This window comes from Dermochelys coriacea, chromosome 1 (assembly GCF_009764565.3).
Source record: "Dermochelys coriacea isolate rDerCor1 chromosome 1, rDerCor1.pri.v4, whole genome shotgun sequence".
NCBI lineage: Eukaryota > Metazoa > Chordata > Testudines > Dermochelyidae > Dermochelys > Dermochelys coriacea.
This window is the reverse complement of record NC_050068.2, coordinates 269,153,964-269,181,572: the sequence shown is the minus strand read 5'-3', so window position 1 is coordinate 269,181,572 and position 27,609 is coordinate 269,153,964. Positions and strand designations below refer to the sequence as shown.

Below are 27,609 nucleotides of genomic sequence, written 5' to 3'. Positions count from 1 at the left end.
GGCAGCATCACTGGAGCACGGTAGCTGTTTCCTGTGAATTAACAATTGGTTTTAGGCTTGTTTAAAAAGCATCCTACATCTTTAAGAAGTTTGACATAATTGAGCACATAATAAAATACAAAATACATCAACCATATTTAGGTAACAGTAACAGAAAGTATCAAGATCTAGAGTTTAGGTTGGCACACTGCAATTCATCTAATTTTACTTGGGAATGGCAAGTGCTACACATCCGACTACATTTTATATTCCAGATTCTGATCTCAGAGACACATAGGGACCAGACGCAGTCAAGAATATATGCACTCTGTTCCCAACTCTAGAAGTCAGGCAGGGCATTTGAATAGTTCAGCAAGAGCTCACAAAATGCAGCCACTCCCTCTGAGAAAATGATTCAAAATGGCTTCCAACAACTATTCTTGAGCACATAAATAAAACGGTCAGCCAATCAGAGAACCATAATGAAGACCTTACGACTTTTGTAACCAAACAGGACCAACTCAACTTCGAAAAGAAAAAAAGCGACATGGAGATATTAGGAAATTTTGCTCTTAAGGGCAAAAAGGAATTGGTACAATTTTTTGATAGAGTTTTTTTGGATTTTCATTTAATGAATTTGAAAACAGGAATGCTTAAATAACAAAATTTGAGTATCTTGCCAGTTCCTTGCTCGCTTGTTCTGCAGATTATTTATCTTTTTGTTTTTGCTAGCACCGTTGCCTTTCTCTGGAAAATGGGGAAAGCTGATTTATGTCTGTTTTCTTGAGGCATCCGCTTCAGAGTCTGTAACTTCTACAATATACTGATTCTTAACGTATGAAATGAGTGTGTACACAACAGTCCCTCCCTTCGCATACGTCATCTGCAGGGCCAGAACCTTTAGCAACACGGTTACAAACCTTACAGCACATGAGCTAAAGGGGTAATTTCTGTAGGGGTCATCTATCGTGATGCGACATGCATTGTGCAAGTAAAGATTACAGTAACTTTGCTTCTTTTTGGGGCGAAGGTGGGAGCTCTGCTGTTCCCCACTGTAGTGCTGTTTGTGCAATAAATAACATTAATTTGAAATATTTTTTTAAAGCAGTGCTCCTGCAACTGAGATAAATCTAATCCATTTGGGCTAGTGTGGTTATTGCTGACTTTGGGATAATAGCATCCCAGCAGGATTAAAATACAATACTGATTATATTGTCAGTGGGGGCATAACATGAGATGATATATCAGTTTCCACATGTAATTTAAGGACAGGTGACTCTGTTCTGTTGTTTACACCCTAAATTCCTCCTGTGGTTTCACTGCTGTCTGATGGCCTCCATGATATGAAGACTGGAATGCAGCCTGCACTTCTTGTGATAAATATTAAACAAATTCGAGCCTTACTGTGGCTAGCTACTGGCTCCAGCTGAAAGTGACAACTCTAGTGCGCTGATCTTCAGAGGGTGTGGGCTTTACCTTAGTACTATTGTCAGGCACCTTAAGATATTGATTGACCTGACTGGTTTACAACTCAGTTTTAAATCTCTCTTTAAGTACTAGCTCTTCTTTAGGGGCATTTCAGAGAAATAGGCTCTCTCTGCATCCATTATAGGGATCAGACCTCAGGACACAATTCTGAATAAGCCCCTGCTCCTGCCTTTTGCTCTTTATTTCTTCCCAAAGAACCTTCTTAAAAAGCTGTTGGGTGATTGGGTAATTCATAGTCATCTGGATCATGACAGCTGCTAATATACTTTTTTAAGACGGTTCTCCGGGAAGAAAGCAGATGTGAGGTTTATTCAGAACAGTGTCCCCAGACCTCACAGCTAGCTTAGCCTGCGTAATACTGTGTACTTCGCTGAACTGTATTGGTTCTGGCTGCAGAGATAGTTGGTTTCAAGTCAATGGCCTTTAACTTACATAGATCTCCAACCATTTATCCTGATCTAGTTCAGTTACATTGTTTGCCATATCTCATGAATCCCCATGGATACACTCCAGGAGGATGGCTATCAGATAGTAACACAGCCTTGGAACAGCACCATTCACGCTGGCATCTGAAACAACCCAACATGTACATGATTATTAGCTGTTCTTAAAAAGGTAGAAATGTTTAGTTTGAGAGTGGACAGAGTTACTTTTAAGGGGCAAACCCTACTGCCCCCTTCCCCATAGACATAAGGGCTGTGGGCACAGTGAGGCTCATGTGGTGTTGCATGGGGAAGATGGGAGTGCAGGATTTGGGGGGCATGCTTGGTAAGCCCGGACCCCTTACATTCTGCACAGCCTACTCCACAAGGGCTTTCCACGTGCTACTTGGGATGAGGGGAGGAAATCGGCATGGGAGGGGGAGGAAGTTGGCAAATATGTGGCTGTGAGGGAAAGCATAGTGGCTTTGGAGGCTACTGCATCCTTGAGAGAGGGCGCGTCCATATACATTTTGGCCTTGTCAATACTGTTGGATCCGTGCTAGTAGCAACAGCACCTAGCAACCTGCTATTAGTAAGATCCAGTGTGGCTTATTCCATTTCTTTAACCTGCTCTCCTGTTACCAACCCTGGGGTTTCTTGCCTGCTCTTTTCCTCTAGCACCTTTCCATCCAGTCACTCCATCCTTTCTCTCTTCCTCTTCCTCACTGTTCTCAATATTTCACTCTCACCTGCTTTCCTTCCTCACAGGACTTGATTGCTCTGGTATCCCCATCTTCAAAAAAAAATCATTGTCCCCACTTGTCTATCCAGTGGCAACCCTCAACTCCCTTCTTTCCTTCACCCCTAAATGTATTGGTCACCTACAATCCTGTCCTCCAAGTTCCTCTCTTTGCTCCACTGAAACTACTCTTCCCAGGGCCAGATCTCCCTCTGTCCACTGTGTATTCCTGCTCCTCGACTTTCCTGCTGTGTTGGAGGCCATCAATCAGATTCTCCTCTAAATCGTGCCCACCCTTGCTTTCATCATGAAGCTCTCGCATGGTTCTCCGCCTGCATTTCTGGCCATTCCTTTATCATCTCTTTTAGTGGGTCATTGTCCTCCCTACACCCACTGTTTATGGGTTCTTCAGGGCTCCATTCTTTGCCCCATCTCTTCTTGATTTACAGCCTTTCCCTTCGGTGGTCTCATCTGCTCACACAGCATAAGCTACCATATTTACATCTACAATGACTGGTAACTCTACCTTCCAACTCCTTACCCGCCTGTCTGCCTCCCTCCCACAAATCCTGCACATGAGCCTCTCTCTCAGACATCTTATCCTGGATGTCTTGACATAAGCTTAAACTTAAAATGGCCAAAATTGAACTTCTGTCTCCACCCCTCATCGCCTTCCCACTCCCTCATCCGCTTTGTCCTTCTTGACATCACTACTGAGATTCTCATTGGCGTGCAGGCATCATAACTGGGGGTCATCTTTGACTCTTTCCATTTCCTGGCCTGGACCATCCAGGCTGTGTCCAAATCCTGCTGCTGCTTCCTCCATAACATTACCTCTCCTTTGTTCACACTGTTACAGTTCTTACTCAGGCCCCTCCCTTTACTTCACAACACAAGCACTATACTCTCCTCCCACTTTGGCCTTCCCAATACCCCTCTCCAATTCAGATACACACAGCTACTAAGATCACCTCGATTTTGATTCCCAGTTTTACATTGCATCCAATGTCAGACGTCTTCCCATCCATCTCCTTTCAAGCCCCTTCACAAGTTCGCCACCCTCATCCGCTTCTCTCTCTTATGTAGCCCCCTTGCTCTGCCAATGACACTAGCCTTCAACTTCCATTTGTCCGTTTCTCCCACAAACATCTCTGTGCTTTCCTCCATGCTAACCCTTATGCATGGAGCATCTGCTCTGCGTGAGCTGTAAGGCTATATTACCTGCTCCTTCAAAGTCTTTCCACAAGCTCCACTTCATGTGAGAAATCAGCCACTGAATAGAAATTAGACTTTTTTGTTTTTTAAACACCCACCTTTGCAATAGGTTGCGGCTCTCAGGTTGTGTGCATTGCTAGCCTAGGTCAAGGTGTGATCTTATTACGGTTATCTCCTGCCCCACTCTACCCTTCCCAGCTTCTGTTAGTTTAGCAAACCTCTTGTTTCGAATTCGATATCAGGACAGGTGTGAGTCTTCCTGTGGATTTGTACAGCACCTGGCTCAATAGAGCTCTAATCCTCACAGGCCCCTTAGGTATCTTCACAATACGAATAGAACATCATTCGGATTTTAAAATTCCTTAACTTCTGGTCTGTCTCTATCTAGTCTTTACTGTGCCATTAACTGTGGTGTCTGAGCAACATAATGTGGGCTCCTGCACATGCAAAGACAGATGTGACAGTAAACAGTTTGAACAAACTCAAATAAAACCCTTTATGGGGGCAAAGTTTATACCCTTGGCAATAGCGGAGGGGAATAGAGCAGGAGCTCAGCCACAACAGTATGAGACACGTAGCATTATGTGAGTTGACTGAGTGGGAGGACATTAATTCCCCCAAGGAGTCATGAGATTCTTCTCCTTCCCCCAAAGGTTTTAAATACAGCCAGCCCCCCATTCAGCAAAACATTTTCCTGTTCAGCAAAGTGCAGGCTCAATTTTAAGCATGTGCTCATGTTCCATTAAAGTCAATGAGATTAAGCATGTGCTTAAATCCGTTTTTGAAAAGGGGTGATTTTCTAATATGGGGCCTGGGGTTTGAGAAAGATTAGCTCAGGTATTCAAACCCTTGGGTTCAAAGCTTATCACAGCACTTGTGTCACTTTCTTGTTTGGAATTCTAGAAGTTATTTTGGATACAGAATGCGCATGTGATTTTAGACTCTCTTTTTTTAAAATGCAGAAATTTGCTTGCCAGATACTTTTTTACTGTGTCCATCCTGCAATTCTACTTTGAAAACACTATGAGAAAACTCACAGCTCTGTACCCAAGTCATGACCCTGCAAATAGCAATGTGAGCACAGAAAATCCATAGATTTTTAGTTCTATGGATTTAGATTCTTAGCATAGAATTAGTTGCATTCTCTGGAGCCTTAGCTGTCACTCTGGTTGTAAACCCACCCTTCACTGCAGAAACCAATACAATGCCACTTTGTTAAGCCTTCTTTCAAACAGAGCGAAAGAGAAGCGCCAGCTAGGGGAGTGAGCTTCAAAGCCTAACTGTGGATCATTTGACTCCAAACACTATTGGGTTAATAGTCCAAAAGATCTAGCCAGTGCAAGAAATTGTTAGTCTACAAAAAAAAACACCAAACATTATTCTGACAGAGCTTAGAGTATTACATTTATAGGCAGTGTCTAAAATGAGGTATACATGGTATTGTAACACTGTGATACAGATATGCATCAAATCATGTGGCTCTGTTTTGAATCTTCTTAAACAATCCTGAATGGCAATAAAATCACTTTGAAAAGGAGATCATTTTATAGCATGGGATATTAAAATTACTGTTCTGAAAGGGTCAGAAGGGGGATGGGAGGGACCTCAGAATGTTGCAAAATGTTGACGGAGCTGTAACAGTCCAACCTATATTGTCTTCTGCCTCAAGACACACATTTGGTATTTTTGTCTTCCAGACCCCAAATGGATTACTGTTGACCCCAAGTCCACTGCTGTCTAGCATTCATTTTTGGAGCAGCCTTAGTCCTGTAGCTCCTTTGAGTCCTGCCAGGCTGCAAGGACCAAACACCTTGTTCCAGGTAGGTTTTTCTTGTGGACACATTTTATTTCTAAAGATGGCTTTCTTTGGTGCACATACTGATGTTACCCTGATGTCTTTTCAGTACGTGCACCAAAGAAAGCCACCGAAGGAGTCTGCAGAGTAAAGAGGCTGCCTTGCAGCTGCTGAAGGTGGGAGGGAAAGCAATGGAAAAGGCTTTCAAAAAATCATGGAAACAAAGGCCTAGCCTTGTACAGAAGGTAGTAATTGATCCTTTTATTATGTGAAGGTGCCTGTCACTGAGGAGTTGTGGGTAATGCGTGGACCTTGTACTCAGGAGATCTGGGCTCAGTTCCCAGCTCTGCTACAAATTTCATGTGTGTCCTTGGACAAGTCACTTAATCCCACTTTGCCAGAGTTTCATCTGTGAAATGGGGATAACAGCACTTCTCTGCAGCATAGGGTGTTGTGAGAATAAATGTTTGAGAGCAAATTGGATTGCATAGTGAAGAGCACTGCACAAAACCCAGTAAAGACATGAATAAATCACTGTGGAATATAAGCCATCCAAAACCCCAGTGTCCATCCAGAAATTGGAAAGAGGGTGGGGCCATCAGCTCCTCCACACTCCGGCCAACTGGAGCTGTTGCCAATCAGCTGATTCAATAGGGCACAGGAAAAAAAATACTTATCAGCTAATTGGCAGGAAGAAAACTGGTGAGTCATAGAGCAGCTAAAGAATGCAAGGAAAAGCCCTGGAATGAAATCCCACAAGTGCTGGGGCAGACCAGCACTGACACAGTGTGTGGAAGTTGGGAAACAAAGACACCCCAGCCCCTGAACTCAGATGCTGGCGGAAAGGCGGCCATATTATATAGCAGAGTTAGAAGGGCTGGGAGTGATATGAGCACAAATACTTCAGCTCCACGCTGGGGTTACAGGCACTCCTTTCAGTTATAATGTGACTTTATGTACAACAGTCCTAGGGCTCTTTGTTTCACCTCATATAAATTCATTTATTCGTATTGTGCTATCATTTTGCACATGATTGGAAACATCCAGACATTTGAGATGGATGCATCCAAGACTTGTCCTGTAATGAGACTGCATGTGCATCGAACCTACAGTGACAACTGGAAGTGAAAGTGGATTTGGATCTGTCATATCTGATGGACCCAAAAGGCCTTATCTGAATAATAAATATATGGTTCAGAAAAAAGGCCAAGGTGACAAATCTGTAGTGCATAAAGTTTTATTTTACAAACCAAATAGGAAGTGGCAACAGCACCTGAAATGGAACTAACCTACCGAGTTGGAGTTTTCTTCCCTACAAAAACAGACTTAGCCAAGACAGGATCACTTGGGGATCTCCTATCTCACGCACCTGCACATGTAAAACTCCCCAGACTAGGGATGCTACGTGTGTCCCTGCAAGGGCAAACCCACCCTTCAGAATTCTAGCTAGCAAATCTAGGAGTCAAGAAAAAAAGAGCTGGCTGCATGCCCTAAGGAAAAGGTGGTCTCATGCGGACACATTTCTGTTCCCATTGAGGGTTAATTGAACATTCATTGCTTGCTCAGACAGGAAGCGGAAACCCTGAAAGTAGTGGGGGCTGAGGGTAATAAAAAAGCTAATTGACTCTCTCTTTCCTTTTCTGAGCCCTTGACTTAAATGGAAGTAGGACTAGGCCTCAATTTCTTTTTTCCAGATGTGTAGCATCTTCCATAGTAGAGAACAGGCAGGACTTGGCTATAATTAATTAATATTAATATTGACATAGCGCCCAGAGGCCTCAATCAGGATGGGTCCCAGTTGTACTGTGTGTTGTACAAACACACAAGAAAGAACAGTCTCTGCCCTAAAGAGCTAAGGGGATTTTTTGTTACTGAGGCTACTGTACACAGACAAATCAGGTAGTTCTCGCTGACTAACAGCCCATACTGGGTCACCTCACAGGCCCTCCTTGAGTATGTCTACCACGCCCAGCAACAAGCCTCCCTGCCTGGGTTAACAAACTTGGGCTTGTGGGGCTTTCACTAGCATCCTTAAAACAGCTGTGAAGAGAGTGTTTTGAAAGTGTGGCTCGGGCTGGAGTTTGAGCTCTGAAGCTGAGGCGGGAGAGTGGACTTCAAAGGGCTTCTACAGACCCAGGTTGGGAGGCTTGCTGCCATAGACTATGTAGACATACCCCTTAAGAGCTGGACTGGATTAGGTGGTAACAAGATGGAGTGCTGACTACACCGTGTTGGGTGAAAAGGGAGAAAAAAGGAGGGTCTTAGCATTCTTGTTAGACCGCTGCTTCTTCCAGTGTTAACGTACCGTGCCTTTGGGACAGGACCGTCATCCTAGCAGAAGGCTGTTGGATACCGAGGCAGACAGTGGCACTCCATGTTGAGTGAGAGCGATCAGCCTCTTCCTGGATGAAGTGCTCTTTATATTTCGTTCTGAAACTGAACGGCCATTAAGTGCCTCACTAGAACAACACTGGAATATATACACAGCTAAAGCAACTCCCACGTCCCACCCAGTGTGTGGGGAGAGAATTGTGCCCATTCAGCCTTGGAGAAAATGAAAAGAGCCACTGAAATCTGCAGTTAATTTTGCCTCATTCAGTTTACCTCCATAATTTGGCCTAATTGGAAGATCTTCCTGTGGAAATAATACTAGAATGTAATTAAAATCACTTTAGATTTTCTTCATTAGTTTGAAAGTTACTGCATAATTGGGGCAATGAGAGACTTGTACATAACTGGGTTTTATCCTAAAATAAATCCCCAAGGGAATGCAACCAACATTGAAATCTCAGCTACTCAATGATCCCAGTTAAACTATTTTATTCTCTTGGTTTTGATTATTTATTATCTGTACTACAGCAGCACTGAGAACTCAATCAAGGATCAGGGCCCCATTGTGCAAGGCACTGTACAACCAAGTGAAAAAAGACAGTCTTTGCCCCAGAGAGCTCTCCATCTAAGTCTCCATCTCATCCATAAAACACAACAGGTGGAAGAACTGGACAAAAGGGTAAGGGGATGAGGTTACAGTAAAACCAGCACATTTTGCATAATAATCAGTAGTCTCAGCACCTCACCTGCCTGGTGAGACTGCCAATTATTATACAAACCATCTCTCTTTTGTTAGTCTTAGAAACCACATGAAGGCCATTTTAGGTTACATATCTCTCTTGAAGAGCATACAGTATAAAAACAAGAAACTGGAGGTTTTTTCCCCCGTAATCAGTTGAAATCAAAACAGGTAAAAGATTTTCCAGGGGCATGGTGGTGATTCTTGTGGCTGGCTGGCTGATATAAAAAGAAAGCCTGCAGGAAACAAACCAGCACTGACACTTGATACAGCCTTCAGCATGGTGCACTGACCCTTACTGCCCAGTGCTGATCACATGGATTGGTGCTTTTCAAATTTTAAACTGAATGATAAAAACTAAAATCTTTAGCTAAAACCTGGAGCTAGTAGTAGAACACAGTGGCAATTAGGATTGCTCTCTCTCTGTCCTGTAATGATATTATAGTATATATTTTTTACACACCCACCCCATTTTGGTGCAGTTGTTCAGTTTTAACAAAGTGGCAGTTTTGGACTGGGTCATTCAGTATTTTGGGCCCAATCTTTAAGGTGCAGCAACCTCAACGCCTGTTGAAATCAATGCGTGTTGAGGGTGCTCAGCACTCCCATTTAAGTAACGCCTCATAGAATCAGGACTAAGTCTGGCGATAAAATAGTCTAATATAATCCATAGCACATTTTAAAAAACTAATTCTGAGCTTATAATGTAACAGGCTCATCTTACTTTCCTAATTAGCTCCCTCACTAGTCTTAGATCTTAAATACCAGTCAATACACATTAAATGCAAATAAGCTGCAATCAGGGTGCAAGGGTGTACAACGAGTATACTGGTGTATTAGCTTAGTTAATATTTTTTGCACAGCACTTTGAAAATGTGACATGCTTAATATTTATATCTCTTAGCCACATGACAAAGGGTCCCTTGTAGAGAGCTGACGGATTCTACTGAATACACATACATTTTTTTCAACATAATTTTGAAGGCTTATATATTCCCCCCCCCAGACACACACACGAAACTGTATCCTGAGTTTAGTTTCATTTTTGCAAGAATCTTCATTTCGTATCTCTTTCAGACAACACAGAGGTTTTTAATTAATGTCTTGTAAGATTACCGAACATTCTTCCTTTATGCGTAACAATCAACAAATCTTTCTTCATACTGTTCAGTTCTGTGAGCTGATGACAGTTGTTTTGTAGCATTAGCTAGCTATATTTTCTTGTACATTTAAGAAAAAGAATATCCTTTCATTAATAAATTTTACTCATTATTATTTGAATCAAAGCTTGTCATTTAGGAACTACAGCCTTTGAAAGGAAAATCATCTGGGTTCAGTTGTTGGGGCTGAGTGCATATGCAGTAATCGTTCGAGATAATGAATGAATTTTACCTTTTGTCCTTTTGCAGTTTCCATCTTTGCTAAATGGTCACATACCAGTACCAATCCCCAGTTTGGATGGGGCCTCTTCTCCAGTACTGCTTTCTCCAAATGCTCAGAAATCCTGATGATGTCTCATCACGTTAAGGACTCATTAACTGATTTTAATACATTCATTCCCATGGGTTAGTTTTTCCTGTGTCATGAGAAGGACATTGTGAAACCCTCCATTTTTTTGGTTTGCACTTTTCATTACATGGATCTACTTTTATTATGTTAGCATTTTTAAACTGTGTTTTTATATATATAAAAATCTGTTTTGCATTAAGTGAATTATAATTTTGTTTATCATAGCTCTCAAGTGTTGAACACTGTTGTTGATGAAGTACTTTTCTTAATGGATTTCAACAATGTATCTAATAAGGATGTGAAGCTTTTTTTATCCCTTTTTTCTGCATATTATGCATTGTGCTTGTGTAAAGTATAACCGGCTGTGCCTTCTTTTGCATAATGTTATGCAAATGATTTATATATTTTCTAGTATTAAGATAAAGGTTGAAAGACAAAACTAGTATTGAACAGCCCTATGGTAGTATTTCAGTATTTTTTCCACAGATAGGCCATAATGATGCAGTGTATTCATGTAACTTTGTATTAAGTGCTTCCAAATTGTATAAAAAATAGCTGTATGATTTTTCTTTGCTGAATTGAAAGAACATAATAAATGTTATGTCCAGGAAATGCATTTAAGAATAACTAAGCCATAGCTAGACAGATGCTGATGCCCACTTTCCTCTCTGGTGTAACTCCATTGATTTTAACAATGTTACACCAGGGAGGGATTGGGCCCTGAACATTCATAAAATGTTTTAATGGCATTTTGTAAACATGTCTGCAGAGAAAGAGGACTCACTCAATACCTATTATTTTCATAAACTGCTTATGAATAGTTGGAACAGCAGCTGAAAAGACCCATCATGTACTCTCCATCCTCCTGGCTGATGCAGCATTGTTCCCTCTGTTGGTTTTCCAACTGCTTTGTCCAGTTGTTACAAATGCCTTTCACTGCTTCCCTTGGAAGAATATTTCAGCTACTTAGCTGTCAGAATATGAGGCTTTCCCCAAAGCTGCATAATTTGTAGAACTTTAAATTAACACCTGTGCTTGTAAAGAGACCTACTGTATTCATGGGATTGTATATGTGGAAACATCAAGTATTTGAGAATTGTGGATTCAGAAGTAATGCTGCATCACTATCTGTATATAACTTAAAGATTCATGTATTAAGCATGCACTCTAGCTTGAGGTGGTGGCGGCTTAGTCATCTCAAAGCGTCAGCTTAGAAATACCGAGACTGCGTGGCACCACAGATTCCAATCTTGGCAGGGCTGACACAAATCTTCTGTCTTTTAAGGTAGATACATTGAGTTGTGTGCGGTATCCTGTGTTGATCTTGTTATACTTGTAAGAAGCACACAGGATCTTTATAGGGAAGAAGGCAGCAGGATACATTTATTGAGAATACAACAGTTAGCATATGCTTTTCAATCTCTTACACACACACACTCCTGCCAGTTGATGTTTATAGTTATCAGGCCAGAGTCTGGATCAATCTAGTGGCCAGCCAGATTGGTCGCAGAGGGGAGCAGGGCTCTGTCGGTCACGATCCGATGCTCCTGGAGTGTGGCAAGACGAACCCAAAGTTCCATGGCCAAGCATCCTGTGCTTATAGTCTTTTTTTCTCTGTTGAAGTCTATGGATTTTGCTGTGTCAGTTTGTGACTGGTTATTTCTTAATTGGTGTATCTTTTGATGTAAACATTCCAATACACCTCCGAGAGGGTTATCCTGTCCTGGTTCCGATTTAATCAATTGTCCTGTCTTTAGGGGTGCCAGCCTTCACCTCAAGATCGTCAATTTGCCCTTCCTTCATTATGAATGCGCGTTGATTATTTTCTGGTGTCATTAAGTCTCTTTACTCCTTTTTCCTTGACCATCTGGCTATAAAAATGGCGTTCACATCTTATCTTTTCCGGATGCATACATTTCTCATTCACACAAACAGTCTTTTTACAGAGACCTTTGAGAATACAAACAGTGTCAGTTTATTTTGAATCTCCTTAACACAGACACAATACAAGATCTTGTCTTTTACTTACTAAACCTTAAAACAAAGAAATGTATATTTAACTAGAGTGCCTAATTTGTAATACATAGTAGATGTTATAACTTACCCTAAAACAAAAGGGTGGTAAAATGAAATCAAGACATACATTAGTACCTCTATTCTTATAGTACAATTATAAAATCCTGCTCCTACATATCCCCCTTTTGACCCTTCAAGAACAATTCTTGAGTGGGTCATATCTTATATAATTGTTTCATAGCCACATATTGAGAGGAAATTTGAACTTGTGGTTCTAGCTTTGCATACATTTGTTTTATCCAACAGCACATTCCAAACATCCCAATTAAACAAATCCAATTTAAAACCAAAACAATTAGGGGGTGTAACATTACAGATAGTATTTTAGTAGTTGTGGGAGACCATCCAGAAAATATGGCATACCAATGGTAAGCAATTTGTCTTTCTGCAGTGGCAATTGTTAACATGTCCCCGTGTAGCGCCCCCTCTCCACCTGATGACCTCCTTTAATCCCAATCAGCTTACACGTCTGGGTTCTTTTGGATCCTGCCACCCACTCAGAGGGGTGTATCTTCTTTCTTTTTCCCTATGAAATTATTTGGCGGTGCCTCCACCCCCCCCTTGCTCCTTCCGGGCAGGGTCACCTGGGCAGCTTGGGTGGAAAATTCTAACTACAGGGTAATCCCTACTTACTTGCCAGATAGTTGGAAACTTCCAAGAAATAACACAAACACATACAATATATTCAATAATTATATTAAACAGGAGACTAATATAATATAACAGGGTAAAAGATTATTTTTAGGGTTACTGGTGCCCACACTGCAAATACTTGTGCCTTGATGTAGCAAATGTCACATTAGTGTCCCGTTGGTACGCGTACTTTGCTGGGGCCATTGATGACCTATAACCACAAAATTCTTCTCTGCAGTGGTTTGGCAGCGTGGCTGATTGGGTTCAGTACAGCCCAAAGGACTCACAAGTGGGAGAAGGTGGTAGATCCCTCCACAGGTGTAATACGCAGCAGGTTATAAAATCCACAAACCCTTCCTCCCTGGCTTGGGAGTAGGGGGTCCCCAAAACAAATTCCCTGACTAACTAAAAGATGGTGCACTCACAAACTCCATGAATGATCCTCAGGTTCGAAGATGACTCTGGACTCCTCAGTCAGTGCAGAGGAGCTGCTCTCTGCTGGCAGGGATCAGGCTGCGTCAGTCCCAGGATTTCCCCTCACCACAAAGGGGTGCAGGGCTCAAGGTGTAGGTTACACAACTACACTAACATCCAAACGGTAGCCTCCTAGCCCAGCCTCCAGACACACACTCAGCAGGCAGCTTCCCTGGACTAGCAGCCAGAGCAGAGCTGACCATGTGGTGACTGGTCTCACCCAGGGAGCTGGAGGGCAAACTCAGCCTGGCTGGGGAAGTTTCCCAGCAAACTCTACAAATTGGGAATCATCAGTGGGGAAGGAAAAACCCAGCTGAGGGATCTGCTGTCAGGTCCCTAGAGGCCTGTTCTTAGGGGGAGCCCGGCATGCAGGGCCGGGATTCACCAGCTCCCAACACAACCCTTTTCCTGGCTGGCTCCAGACTGACTCCAAAATGGCTTCTCCCCTTTTCTCAACGCCCTGGGAGGGCCCGGTTGCTGGGCAGACTCTGCGTCTGCCTTGGCTCCCCCTCCCTCCCAGGGACAGTGGGCCTCTCCCTGAGCTGCCAGCAGACAGGGTCCCAGGAATCTCTGTAATCTCCTTGGGGGTTTGCATGTATAATATGAATGGTTCGAATTCCCACGTTGCCTTTTGTGTGTTCTAGGAACAGTGTTACTTCTTTACCTTTTAACAGGTGATTGGTAACTTTCTGCCATTCAATGCCAAGATTGATAGAGAACTTAGCTAAATCAGTGCTCACAGTAAGCGGAGACTTTGGTTGTGGCAAATAGTAAATGTGATTATTGGTAAACACAGTACTTGCATTACATATACATTCATTTACTGGTGGGCTGCTAACACTTGTATCCTCCCAAAACACCTCTTTCCAATAATTAACACGTACACATAGCCCATTATACAGTACTTTGGTCTGGTTATTTAATTTATTCCACATACACGATCCAAGTGAAATGTCTTTTACTACAGGGGGAGCAACAGGCAAGGACAAGTACACCCACTTTTTAGGAGTTCACTTTGGTACAACCTCTGGTGTTTAATAGCTTCCCTCCCTCCCCAGCCCACTGGCTCGAGGTCCGGGGTAATCAGAAGGATCCCATGTTCAATATGGGGAGTGAGCTAACTTTCCATATCTTTGCTTCCAGAGCCAGTTGGTGTGTGATTTTTAACAACAATTTCCCCAATTAAAAAGGTCTGGCCTTACTATGCTAGAAACATACTGCATTCATTTGTACTGATAAGTATCAAACAGTGATTTTTTTCTTTGTTTTAGCAAGTGTATCCAAACCTTAGTGTTTCCTGATATTACTCAAAACATTTTTGTGTTCCAAGGTGGACAAAGCAAGTATCTGCATTTCAGTACATCCCATAGCTATCGCAGAATGGTTTTCACTTCCATTTGTTCCTGTATTAGGTTGTCCTGTAAGACAAAACATAGAACACAAACCACAATTTCTATTGTGACAGTAGATTCATGGTATTCTGGGTTGCTCTTCAAGTGGTATCAGCTTTTTCTAATTTTCTGAAAGACAAAAAGAACATGTTTCTACCCCTTTTGGGGTGGCAGATTATTGCTTAAAACATCCCTTTCTTTTACAAATATTCTTGCTGATTGCAGGCAAAACAGAGGAATTACACCCATACTTTCCTGTGTTTTGTTCTATAGGCAGGCCAGGTTTCAATGACTTCTACCTTTTAAGGGTTATGGGGAAATTATCCCACTGTTTAGTCATTAAATCCATGAGGTGGGGTACCTCAGTTTTCCTTCTTATACAGCAGACCAAGTTTATAATGTTATTCTTGCTGTGTTAAGTTTTAATTTTATTTACAGGTAATAGTTGAGAAGCATCGTTACCATATGACCTTAAAGGATTTTAAGAAAATCATAAACACTATACTTTGTTACAGGGGTACTTATTAACATTAAATCTATTAAAGGTATCTTGTTATACCATGCCTTTTATTTAGACAATTTGTTTGCTGACCAGGTATATCCTTTATCTGCAGCTCCTTTGTGCTGTTTTCTTTATCAGTTAGGTAATTTGCATTAACACAGATGCTTTCTGGCTTGCTTTTGGATCCAAAGCCATCAGCAGCTCAGAGAGACTGTCTTAAAAGAGACACAATTAACTTTCACCAGAGTTCTGATTACTTTTAACTTTTAACTCCTGCTTTCAAAACACACAGCAATCTGAAAAAGAAAACCCAACCTATTGTGGCTCCCTTTGGAGCCCTAATCACATTTTAATTAAGTTTGGTCTGTTTGCATTTCTTTTACCCCTTCTACAATATACACTGCACATGTTTTGGGGCAAATGCACATTCCTTTCATAGTTTAACTTCTATAACATTATTCATATTGATTTTTACATAAGGTGTAACTATTTCTTTTTTTGCTTACAGAGTTTTCAAGTACCTTTATTAAAGTGACAGTTTGATTAAAATTAGGGCTTGGCCCTGCTTTGAGCAGGTGGTTGGACTAGATGATCTCCTGAGGTCCCTTCCAACTCTGATATTCTATGATTCTATGATTACTCAGAGTCATCTTAAGGCTCAGTGTTTCTAACTTTGCTTCTTTTTGTTTTGTGCACCTCACTCTTGCTGTTGCTTCAGGGGGCACAGTCTTTTTAAATTTCTTATTCTTTTACTACAGCTCTCATCTGCTATTTTGTTACAAACAAACAAACAGAATCGAGAATCTTTCCCTAATCTCCTGATTTTGACTGTTCTGCTGCAGCCTCGACTTTGGTCTTTATTTTGTTACCTCTTAAGTGTTAAATGCCAAATCCCGAAGCCAAACAACACTAATCAGCTGTGTCTGGCAAAAAGGTCTGTCAGTTTTGCAACTTTGAATTAAACAGTCAAATGGATTTTTAGTGGCATTATTAAAAACAAAACAAAACAAAACCAATTGGTCCTTAGAACCTTACATATTTATACACACACAGATACATACACATTTTTTTTTAACATTCCTTCTACACTGCTCCATTTTTACATAGCTGTATATAGATTATATTTCCTTTATACATTTGAGAGCAGCTAAGTTCCAACAGAAACCCCTTATGTTATTTTAGGAAATTTGACTAAATTGTCCATAGTCAAATGATTTTAATCAGATTCTCTCTTTGCCTGGATTATTTACAGACATTCCTTTGGAAAAGGGCCCATTTTCCCTTGGCTGCAAACACTTTTCCTTTTTAACATTTTCAGAAAGTTTAACTGATTAATACCCTCCAGCATTTACAGAGTTAACTTTTTACTCTTTTCTTCTTAAATTACTTATTTTTCAAAATGACATCTTAATTAACTTAGATTTTGCCATTCCAAGTACTATTCAGGGATTTGAATTTTTCATGTCTACACTTACTCCTTTCCTTACTCCTACCACTATGCCTATTTTCCATTTATTTTTTTTTATTTGTTGCCTGCCTGCTTGTCTGCGCCCGATCTTGGGTTTGTTTTTTTTTCCTCGTTGAACCATCCCTTTCCATGGGCACAGGCTTTGTTCCACTACCAATTTAGCAAGGAGGGTGGGCTTCTCAACTAGCCCCCACCACTCCTGGTCCCTTTTATTAAACATTTCTTTCAAAATTGTGAAATCACCACAATATCACTCTCAAAAAATACTACACTGCCCAAACATCTATATCCTTCAGAGTTTGATTTAACAGAGCAAGATCTGTGTAAAATTAAGATCTTATGTTTGCCCGTGCCAGTGCCGGGGCTTACAAGTTCCTTTCTTCACCCTGTTGCCCATGCCAGTGCCGGGACTTATGATTTTAGCCCACTCTGAGCCAAAGGGAGAAATACTAAGTCCCCCTCGGTATTGCTCGGCCTTCTACCACCGAGGGTTCATACACCAAATATAAAAACCCCTCCCAGGGGCAGAGCAAGAAACCCTAAGTTCTCCTCTTATGCTCAGTCATGCTACGGCCGAGGGTGTATGCACCTATCGTTTTTCTAGTTTTTCCCCGACAGACGGGTCGAAGCGAGGACTCTAATCCTCTCCCTATTGCCCGGCACTTCTATGACCAGGGGTACACCCTCCTCCAATTATTTCCCCCCCAGCAGTCCGGGGTGGAGCAAGAGATACTAAATCTCTCTCCTGTCTCTCAGCCCTTCTACGACCAAGGGTGTGTATACCTCTTAATTATACAAATTCTCAATTCATAAAATGCCAACAGTGAATACAATATTAACCACACCTGGTTCCCTTTTTACTGCCCGGTATCTCTATGACCGGGGGTGTGCACACCTGAATGATCGATCACTTAGCAGTATTGTCAATAATTACAGCGTATATACTCTTCCCCCTTTCACAATTCGAAGAAGCACACGGATTTTATAGGGAAGAAGGCAGCATGACGCACTTATTGAGAATACAATAGTTAGCATATGCTTTTCAATCTCTCTCTCTCTTTCTCTCACACACAGAGTCCTGCCAGTTGATGTTTATAGTTACCAGTCCAGAGTTTGGATCAATCTAGTGGCCAGCCAGATTGGTCGCAGAGGGGAGTAGGGCTCTGTTGGTTGCGATCTGATGCTCCTGGAGTGTGGCAAGATGAACCCAAAGTTCCATGGCCAAGCACCCTGTGCTTATAGTCTTTTTTCTCTGTTGAAGTCTATGGATTTTGCTGTGTCAGTTTGTGACCGGTTATTTCTTAATTGGTGTATCTTTTGATGTAAACATTCCAATACACCTCCGAGAGGGTTATCCTGTCCTGGTTCCGATTTAATCAATTGTCCTGTCTTTAGGGGTGCCAGCCTTCACCTCAGGGTCGTCAATTTGCCCTTCCTTCATTATGGATGCGTGTTGATGATTTTCTGGTGTTGTTAAGTCTCTTTATTCCTTTTTCCTTGACCATCTGGCGATAACAATGGTGTTCACACCTTATCTTTTCCTGATGCATACATTCCTCATTCACACAAACAGTCTTTTTACAGAGACCTTTGAGAATACAAACAGTGTCAGTTTACTTTGAAACTCCTTAACATAGGCACAATACAAGATCTTGTCTTTTACTTACTAAACCTTAAAACAAAGAAATATATATTTAACTAGAGTGCCTAATTTGTAATACATATAGGAAACCATAGTAGACATAATAACCTATTCTAAAACAAAAGGATGAACATAATCAGTCATAAGGATTGTTCTGGTCTGTCCCTGCCTTAACATCAGTACAGACACTGGCAGTCAGTCAGATGCATTCCTACCAATGTCCTAGAGGGTCATTCCTTTCTGCTATTCAAAAGCTGGTAAAATGAAATCAAGATATACATTAGTACCTCTATTCTTATCGTACAATTATAAATCCTGCTTCTACAATCTCTCAGATGAGATCTTTAAAACACAACAAAACAAAACACCGAATGAGGATTCTCTCTGTTATAGCTGGTCAATAAAGATCCCACTGCCCTTTTTGTGTGAATAGTGGGTTTTGCCCTTGTAACTGACCAAAACTCCTCTTTCTTGAATTTTATTTAGTGAGCTGTGTGCCAGTTGTCTCCCTGGATGCATTTCAGTGGCGATGCATGTGTTTAGTTGTAAAGTGGTTTGTGATCCTTCAAGATGAAAGGTGCTAAATAAACATTTTAATATTAAAGTTCTGATATTTAAAGGCCATTTTTGGGGGCAAGGGAGTGTGATGAGAGCAAGCTTCTTCCTGAGGCTCCATGGTCTTGCAACCCAAAATTACTCCTGCATTTTATTGACTTGAAGAGCTCTGTGTGGCTCGAAAGCTTGTCTCTTGCACCAACAGAAGTTGGTCCAATAAAAAAAAAAAGTATTACCTCACCCACCTTTGTCTCTCCAGCATATCACGTAGTCTAAGGGTACATCTATACTAAAAAACTACTACAGTGGCACAACTGCCCTGCTATAGCATAGACACTTTCTACAGCGACAGAGGGGTTTTTTTCCATTCCTGTAGTAAATCCACCTCTCTCTAAGAGGCAGTAGCTAGGTTGACACAATGTCCTACCAGTGTCTGTGCCAGGGCTTACGTCAGCTTAACTACATTGTACAGGGCATGATATTTTTCACAGCCCTGACTGATGTAGTTAAAACAACCCAACTATGTAGTGTAGACCAGTCTTAATGAAATGAAATAGAAATTGCCATATCTAAGTAAAGTACCAGTGACTATAAACAAAGCAATAATATATGCCCAAGGGACAAAAAAAAAATCTTGTCATCATGCATTTCAGCATTTGGGAACCCCAATAGGCACCATCATGTACATCTAGAAAGGAAGGACTCCAATGACAGACCAAAGCAATGAGAATCTTACACAAAATATCCTGCCAGTTTTAGGCTAGTTAAAGTGAAAACAGACTGAAAACAAAGGTGGCCACAAATGAACCAATCTGAATGGTTGGATCAAACACATGAAAAATCAAGTGGAGGCAGCAGAGATTAAACTACAGGAGTTTACAGATTAAATTATTGTATCAAACCCTTTCTTTTTTAATATATATGGCCTCTCAGGTGCTTGGAACATTTCAGTAACTAAGTCTTATATGTACAATATCCACATGCTGGGAATCCTGGAACCTTTTCTCTTGTCATTTTGCACCACTGTAACTAATTCAGTGGAGTTACTACTGATCTACACTGGGATAGCTGAGGGAAGAATCAGATGTCAAAGAAGATGAGGATGCACATCTTCGTTAGCTCACAAAATAAAGATATTTATTGAAGTATTAGGACTCAATCAATGAAAATACAATATATATTAAAAGTGCTGTCAAACTCCACTCTACCAAATTGAGAGTAAAATTGTGGGAGGGAGTGTATTTTTATTGACTCTCTGATGTCAAAGACCGGAACAGACTCCTCACAAAAGGAAAATCCAGATTCTCATTAGTTTGTATGTCTTTCCTTGTTGCTGGATCTGATGTCTTGGAAAGTAACCAACCATTTTTGAACGAAATTGTGAAGTCTTGTACACTTTCCAAACTGTAGGGTTTTTTGATGCCAGAAAATACCTATTTTTCGACAAAAACTCAGCAATGAAATTATTGTGAAAGATCCAAGTGAAACATGATGTAGGCAACTTTGAAGAGGAGAGGCCTGGAGGCATAAGGTGCTTATGTTTTCTCCTATATCTTAGTGGCAAAAAGTAACAAGTAAACATAGTAATAATGGTACAGCACATTTGTTATTGCTTAGCAGATTTCGTTTATGTTTGACCAAAAATAGGTTAGCAGAACGAAAGTGTGCTGTACCGTCTGGCCTGCAAATCAGTCAAAATGTCGACTTAACAAGAAATCTGATTACTGTTTGTGTTATATCAGAAAGATGCACATGAAGGATAATACAGAATCATATTGCCATTTTTTCACATGGATTTATTGTCCACCTTCCTAAACCAGAAGATGGACTTTTTATGCTTACTAAATAGACTAGCCTTCTTTTGGTCTGCTAAGGTTCAAGGAAAATGCTGATGCTTTTTATTGAATTTAATTGACGAGTATCTCTTAAAAAGGAAATACAAATCACAGAGAAATTTTAGTAAATAAATATGCGTGGAAGAGTCAACATTTCCATGACAATAGATGGCTCTGAGATTACTTCGTGGAGGCAGCCATGTTCTCATCAAAACAGAAACAGGTTGGACTTATTCTCCGCTTGTTTTGAATAGGTAAGTCAATGGGCTTAGAGCATGATTTTTTAGGTAGGTTTACACCTGTATTCAAACTTATTTTGGGAGCAAACAGAGTTTTGTTTTAGAGGTGCTTTTATTTACTTTATATGGAGTATTATGGTCTGGAATTAGGAAATTTTTGTTCTATCTGTTAGCTAATATTCCATTGGAGTGAATTTTCACTAGTGTGGCAAATACTCTGTATCTCTGCCTACATCCTGGAGGCATAATTATGTATTTTTTCCCTCCTGGCTCCCATCCCTTAAGAGACAAGTAGGTGCCTTCAGTTACACAGAAAACTTCCAAAGGTGGAAAACAATATTGAACAATTACAACAAATTACAACAACAAAGGACTAGATGTTTCAGATTGGCAGATGTCTGCTTGAGGAGACCAATTAAGAAGTAAAACAAAATTGTCCTATTCTCATGCTGGGAACATGTGACAATATGGAGACAACTACTGAGAATTAGCAACAGTAAAATAAGAAGGAGAATATAAGAGGAAAAGTAGCTGTGTATGAAGTTATACATTTTTTAGAAGAACTTAAAATTGCAGGACCTTGTGAAATGAAAGCATTTGAGGGAGCCACCAGGTCTACATCCCATAGTGCTTAGCTGAAGAACAAACAAGGCCCAGGCAGTATTTTATGGATAGGTTGCTGTGTGTCTTGTGGAATGAACATGAATCCATGAGATAGGACATTCTAAATGTATCATGACACCTATCTTTAATCTATCTGGAGATTGCAGCTTTAAATATGTTTTGCTCTTTTATTAAAATGCTAAGTCCCAAACAAAGTGACTTACTGAACAATGCTCTCCTGGCTACGTAGTCCTTGAGAGCTCTAACCACTGTGATGGGGATGCAGGCGCACTGCTTTGGGGTAAAATGTTTGGAGCACAGTGAAGGACAATTTATTGCTTAAAATGAAAAGGAGAACAAACCTTGGTTGTGCATTCTGGAGCAGTCAGTAATACAGCCTTCTTTGGGAGGACTTTGAGAAATGGCTTCTTATAGGAAAGGGCTCCCAACTCTCAGGAATATTAGTGCTCTTTCCCAGTAGCTGCCTTCAGATTGTCTCATGCCCATTCCATAAGAATTATATATAGATAAAACACACCCTCAACTACCCCTGAAAAAGGTGTCCGGGACAGCTTCCTCTTTACCTGCAGACTAAGGAGAAGCACAGGGAAGAGGAAGAGAATAAACCGAAACGAAGAGCAGCTCCCTCTGAAAACAAACTAATGGCATTAAAACACGCAGTAGGATGGACATATTCACGTCATTCGTTTGTTTTCAGCCAGAAGACAGAGAAGCAAGCTGGCACCGCTTTGGTCTGCAAGGCAATGGAGGAAAAAGCAGTAAGAAGAGAACTCTTCCAGTTAACAGTTTTAGTATTTAATATTCAGCAGTAACACCCCATTACAATGAATAAAGAGAGTTCACAGCTCTCTTGCGGATAATTCGTTTCGGTATGTGGCAGGCAGACTGAACAAGGCCAACCTTTGATTAGTTGCACTGTGAATGCTATCGACATGAGGAGGATTAGATGTTTATTTCTTAAATTAAAGTTTAGATTCTCTTGGACATTTAGTGCTCTACAGTGGTGTGCCCCTGAGAGAACTGTTGAAAGACAGAAAACAGGCTAGCTAAGTTTAAGAACCCTGAAGGGGACTGTAGTCATATACTATGGATTTGGGATTCTAGAGAACATATCACAAAGTGTAGAAAATCTTAAATTATGCATTTTCCACACCCAAGAAACTCTTTTATACTTGCCAATTAAGGCATCAGAGAGGCAATGTGTTCTAGTGACAGAACAATGGATTATGAATCTACAACAGCCACACTCTAATCCTGGTTCTTCCAACACCAGCTCCCTGTGTGGCTTTGGACAAATGGCTTGTTCTCTCTAACTCATGAGATAAGAAAGCTGTTGGGCGAGATTTTCAAAAGGCACAGATTCCTAACTACAATTTTGAAAATCTCCCCCATCATCACTTACATATCTGTGCTGTGAGGATCCATCAGTTAAAGGTACAATGCTTTGAAGAATGTAAAAAATTATAAGTGCCAGGTGTTGTTAGTATTAAACATAAAACAGAGTTAGTCACTGCACTGAAAAATATACATTTTTTTCCAGGCAAAAATTATGTAAACATTGAATTAAGGATGAGAACACATATCACTAATTTAAGGTAATACATGTTACAGGGATGTTGTGATTATTCCAAAATCAAGTATTATAAATCCAGGAAATTCAGAGTTAAACTTAAAGAACTATGGTACTGAAATAAAGAGACAGGGTACTGCTCTGCTTAACTCTGCTCTGTAATGACACCATTCAATAACCATATGATTAAACTATTTTACTTTGCGGTCTCAGATTAGGCTAAATTGTTTTTTTTACAGACACATTAGATTTTTTTTCTCCCCCATGGTATCACTACAGAGAAAACTCAAGGTAGTTTGCATGCCGTATCTGTATTTCCATACCTGAACTGGTTTGGATTTCTTTTAAGCCTAACTCTGAATTTTCTGGATTTACAATACTTGATTTTGGAATGATTACAACATACCAGTAATATACTTTGCCCTAAGTTACTGATAATGTACTCACTCTTAACTCTATCTTAACATTTTTTTTGTCTGGGAATTTTCTGTTTTATTTTTTTTTTTAAATTACAACTTTCATACATAAATTCTAAATAAGAAACTCAAAAAGGTTGCCATCATGTGTCTAATGATCTGTAGTTGTGGAGTATGTCAATACTTTAAATACAATTTTAATTTTTAACTTCTATAGGCCAATTCAAAAAGAAACCCTGGCTGCTTTATGCCACTGTAGAGCAGAACAAAGCAGCCAAAGTATACTGGCCAGTTAAATTGGATTTACAAATGCATTGTTTCACTAGAGCAGTGCAAAGTAGCTGAACTGTACCCTTCCTGTCTTGCAAATTCCCTTTCTGCACCTCCCTGTGTTTCCCAGCTCATACATCCCAAATTCTCCTCCCCCTCTTATCCCCTGCACTCTCCAGGTCTCTCTACATTCTAACGTCCGCGCGCACACATACACACGTACATTTTCCCCTATGTCATAAATCTCACCTTTCTCTGCACGTGCCCCAAAACATGCACCCCTTCTCTGTTGAGCAGACAGGTTGCTTTTGAAAATAAATATTTATAATTAATGGCCATTTTTTCATAACTGAAAATTCATCTTGCAGCAGAGGCTGGTGCATAAAATCTCAGAGAAACTCATGAAAAACTGCCCTCTTTCAAAATGGCCTTCTTCTCCCATTGTTCTTAAAGAGCATGAAGCCAAGATGCTCTTATGAAGATGGTGGTGCCGTAGGCTGCCAAAGGGCAAAGATGAACAAAAGTCCCATTGAGAACAATGAAAAAGAAATGCCCTTTTCAAAATGGCCACCTGGGGGAGCCTCTGGCTTCAATCCCATCAAGCACAATTGGAGATGGCAGCCATTCTGAAAAACAGGCAGTTCTTCCATGGAATTCTCTATACCACAACATTCTTCAGCTCCTGCTTAAGCAGCAATTTTAATATTGAAGAACAGGAAAAAATACCTATTAACTCTAAATAAAACCCTTCAAATCTAGCCTATGCATAGTATGTCAGTGAGTTTAAACTATATGGACAACTTAAAGAATCTGAATCATTTTGTTATTAACATCATTTGGGCCAAAAAATAAAAAAAGTTTGACACCAAATACTAAATTTCTTAAAGAACCTGTTTTTTACTCCTAAAATATTTAATGGATTCACTCTAAATTCTCAGAAAAATTGTTCTCTACTCTAAGTAACTGCAGTGATTTTATGGAGGATACACAGTATTTTTCATACATAAGCAAGAGACTGAATTCCTGCTTTGAGTGGAAACTGACTCATCCTTAATTATGGAGGTGCCAGCTGTGACTCCACAAGAAGCTTCCAAACTTAGTTATATAAACATTTTACTGATAAAAAGTTCTTACCCTTGCATCATTAAAGAATGCCAAATTTTGACTTATTAGTCTTATGATTGTAATCTATGCATAATTAAAATGTTAGAGTCTTATTAATGTTAATTCTTACTGTCTCCACAATGAGCATTATTCCAAATTTTGTTTATTTCGTATGTACACAACTAGATAGTTTCTTCTGATATCTATCTTAGGAGATATATGACACTTGTCTTTTTTCCTGCAAAGTTTCTAATACATTGCAGTCTATATCAGATTTCAATACTGAATGTACAAAAATATAAGTTATCTAGGGACAATCTTTTCAGTTCTTCCTCGCAGGCAAATTCTGCCCTTGGATGTATGTAGAGCTCTCCCACTGATATCAATGGAAGGCACATATATGCACTGGACCCTGAGTCTTAGGCAAAACGCCTACCTGACATCTGTGGGATGTTTGCTTTAACTGAAGAATTGGGCACTCGGTAATTACAATGAGACCATTTTGCCTTGTAAAATCCCTTCTAGGATTGAAGAGTCTGGCTGATGCCACTGCTATTGCTTCAATGTTATGAGAGTTAGTGATAAGCTAAGTTTAGAATCAATCAGTCCTGCTAGTATGGAGCTGGCTAAAAATGTACTAACTCCTCCCCCAAAAAACTGCAGTTCACCAAATCCATATTTTAACAACACAGAGCCTTTGTAATTATAAACTTCAAAACAAAATCAAGGAATTCCATATAATATTTATACTTTCAAAAGTACAATATTAATACAGGTCTGTCAGTTAGAAATAACAGCAGTTTGTTAGGCCTAAAGGGTTTCTTTAACATAAAACCAGTTTACAAATGCTGAAAAGCAGTAGTGGTCCAATATTCACCATTACACATGAGTTTGTCTCTTCCAGAAAATTAAAAAAAAAATAATTAAATTTACCAGTATCAAGAAATATTAATAAAATGCTCCCAAACATGCCACAATCACTATTCACAAATAAAGTTAAAATGAAATATACAAAAATTCACTTAATACTGTTAAATAACAATAAACTACAAGATTTCCTGAACCGAAATGGTAGGACCCCTGAATGTTTTACAGTGAATGTCAGGAAAAAATTAAGTTATCTATGACTATATTCATGATATACCAGCCAAAGATTTACATGACCATTTCAAAATATACCAATAAAGATTTACAGTCTCTTTAAGATGCACTAAACAAATAGGTTCATAAAGGTGAACACAAATGCTTAAAAATACTGTTACCATTACCAACGGTGTACTTATGATACTCACTGAGATACATAAGCATAGTAGTAACATGTTTACTATCTCTGGTAAACAGATAACATCTAAGATCTTAAAAAAACCTCTAAGTTCCCATGTTTTCAAATGTCTGCAGTATATAGTGAGTTCTTATCAAGTATGTACTTGCATCTTTCCAGTTGATTTCAAGTGAATAATGTTGTAAAGAGGGAGCAACAAAAGGGGGGGGGGAATGGGACATTATTCCCATTCTCTTGTAATTAGTCATCCTGTTCTCTTGTAAAGACAAAGATAGTTTCAAAAGAAAAACAGGGCATAATGTACGTGAATGATCTTTTTACTATTTATATTTCTAACTAGGTTAAAAACCAGGTAAAGAAGTCATTGCATCAGGAGGAGCCATACGCACAATAACGTGCAAGTATCTTCAATCAGAGTAAATCCTGACAAAATTTATCATCCCATCTCCTTTACCTGTAACTGATATAAGATCTGAGAGCAAATAATAGATAACCATTCACTTGTTTGAATCAACTCTCTTAAAACGAATGTACTTTATAATATTTCATATACTGTATTGCCAATGTTAAATAAGGAATTAAGTGCTATGAACTTAGAGCGTTAAAGATGATTCACCTATAGTCAAGCAAAGCTATGTTTACATTCCAGGAAACACTGCAGTTTAAAAAATACAAATCTGCAGCAATAAAACAGTTTATGAAGAGAAACAGATGCATTCACATATTCTAAAGCCATTGCAAATTTTTTAGGCATTCAACTGTTGTGTTAACTATACAGACAGTAGTTATTTAGCAGCAATGATTCCGCAATAAATAATGCACTGTGTTTCTCAGTTCTGCACAAAAATTGCAGCTACAGTTACATCAACAGCTGTAACCTACTGGCTCTAATGGCAGAGGAGACCTTAAAACCAACTATACAAAAAATTGTCACACTGTGACAACAAATATAAAAACATAATCTGCATGTTGGAAATAAAAAGACTCCACTGCGAAGAGGACCGTGTAGACAAACTGAGATTCCAAGTCCACCGAAAGAAACTTCAGTTCTGAGTCCTTGATTGATGAGATACTCTTGGGCTTGAAACTGCATTACCACCTTAGAAAAGCATGCTCTGCCTTCTGTTCTTCCCATGTGCTAAAACATAACATGAATTCTGTTAAGAAACTGAAGCATTCTTACAACACACACTGGTACGGCACTCTCCTGAGGTGTGTTTCTATAAGTGTCCTTTGCTGTAATATCTGATCCTATATTAAATCTCTTGCTAATGCAGTCCAGTGTATTCTCTGTGCTTTGTCGCGACATAT

General features: G+C 39.9%; 2 protein-coding genes across 4 annotated transcripts in view; one reads left to right on the top strand and one right to left on the bottom strand.

Annotated features, from left to right (window-relative positions):
• ELK3 (ETS transcription factor ELK3) overlaps window positions 1-10,833 on the top strand; it is a 61,090-nt gene extending 50,257 nt beyond the window's left edge. For all 3 annotated transcript variants that reach the window (XM_038415211.2, XM_043492044.1, XM_043492050.1), the window contains exons 4-5: window positions 5,541-5,663; window positions 10,118-10,833. In XM_038415211.2, the coding sequence (XP_038271139.1) occupies window positions 5,541-5,663; window positions 10,118-10,216 (222 nt within the window). In that variant the 3' untranslated portion in view covers window positions 10,217-10,833. The remainder of the gene's footprint in view (window positions 1-5,540; window positions 5,664-10,117) is intronic.
• Window positions 10,834-16,869: 6,036 nt separating this feature from the next.
• The window catches only part of CDK17 (cyclin dependent kinase 17), a 186,434-nt gene continuing 175,694 nt past the window's right edge, over window positions 16,870-27,609 (bottom strand). Inside the window, exon 17 of the mRNA XM_038406963.2 lies at window positions 16,870-27,436. Within this exon, the coding sequence (XP_038262891.1) occupies window positions 27,399-27,436 (38 nt within the window). The 3' untranslated portion in view covers window positions 16,870-27,398. The remainder of the gene's footprint in view (window positions 27,437-27,609) is intronic.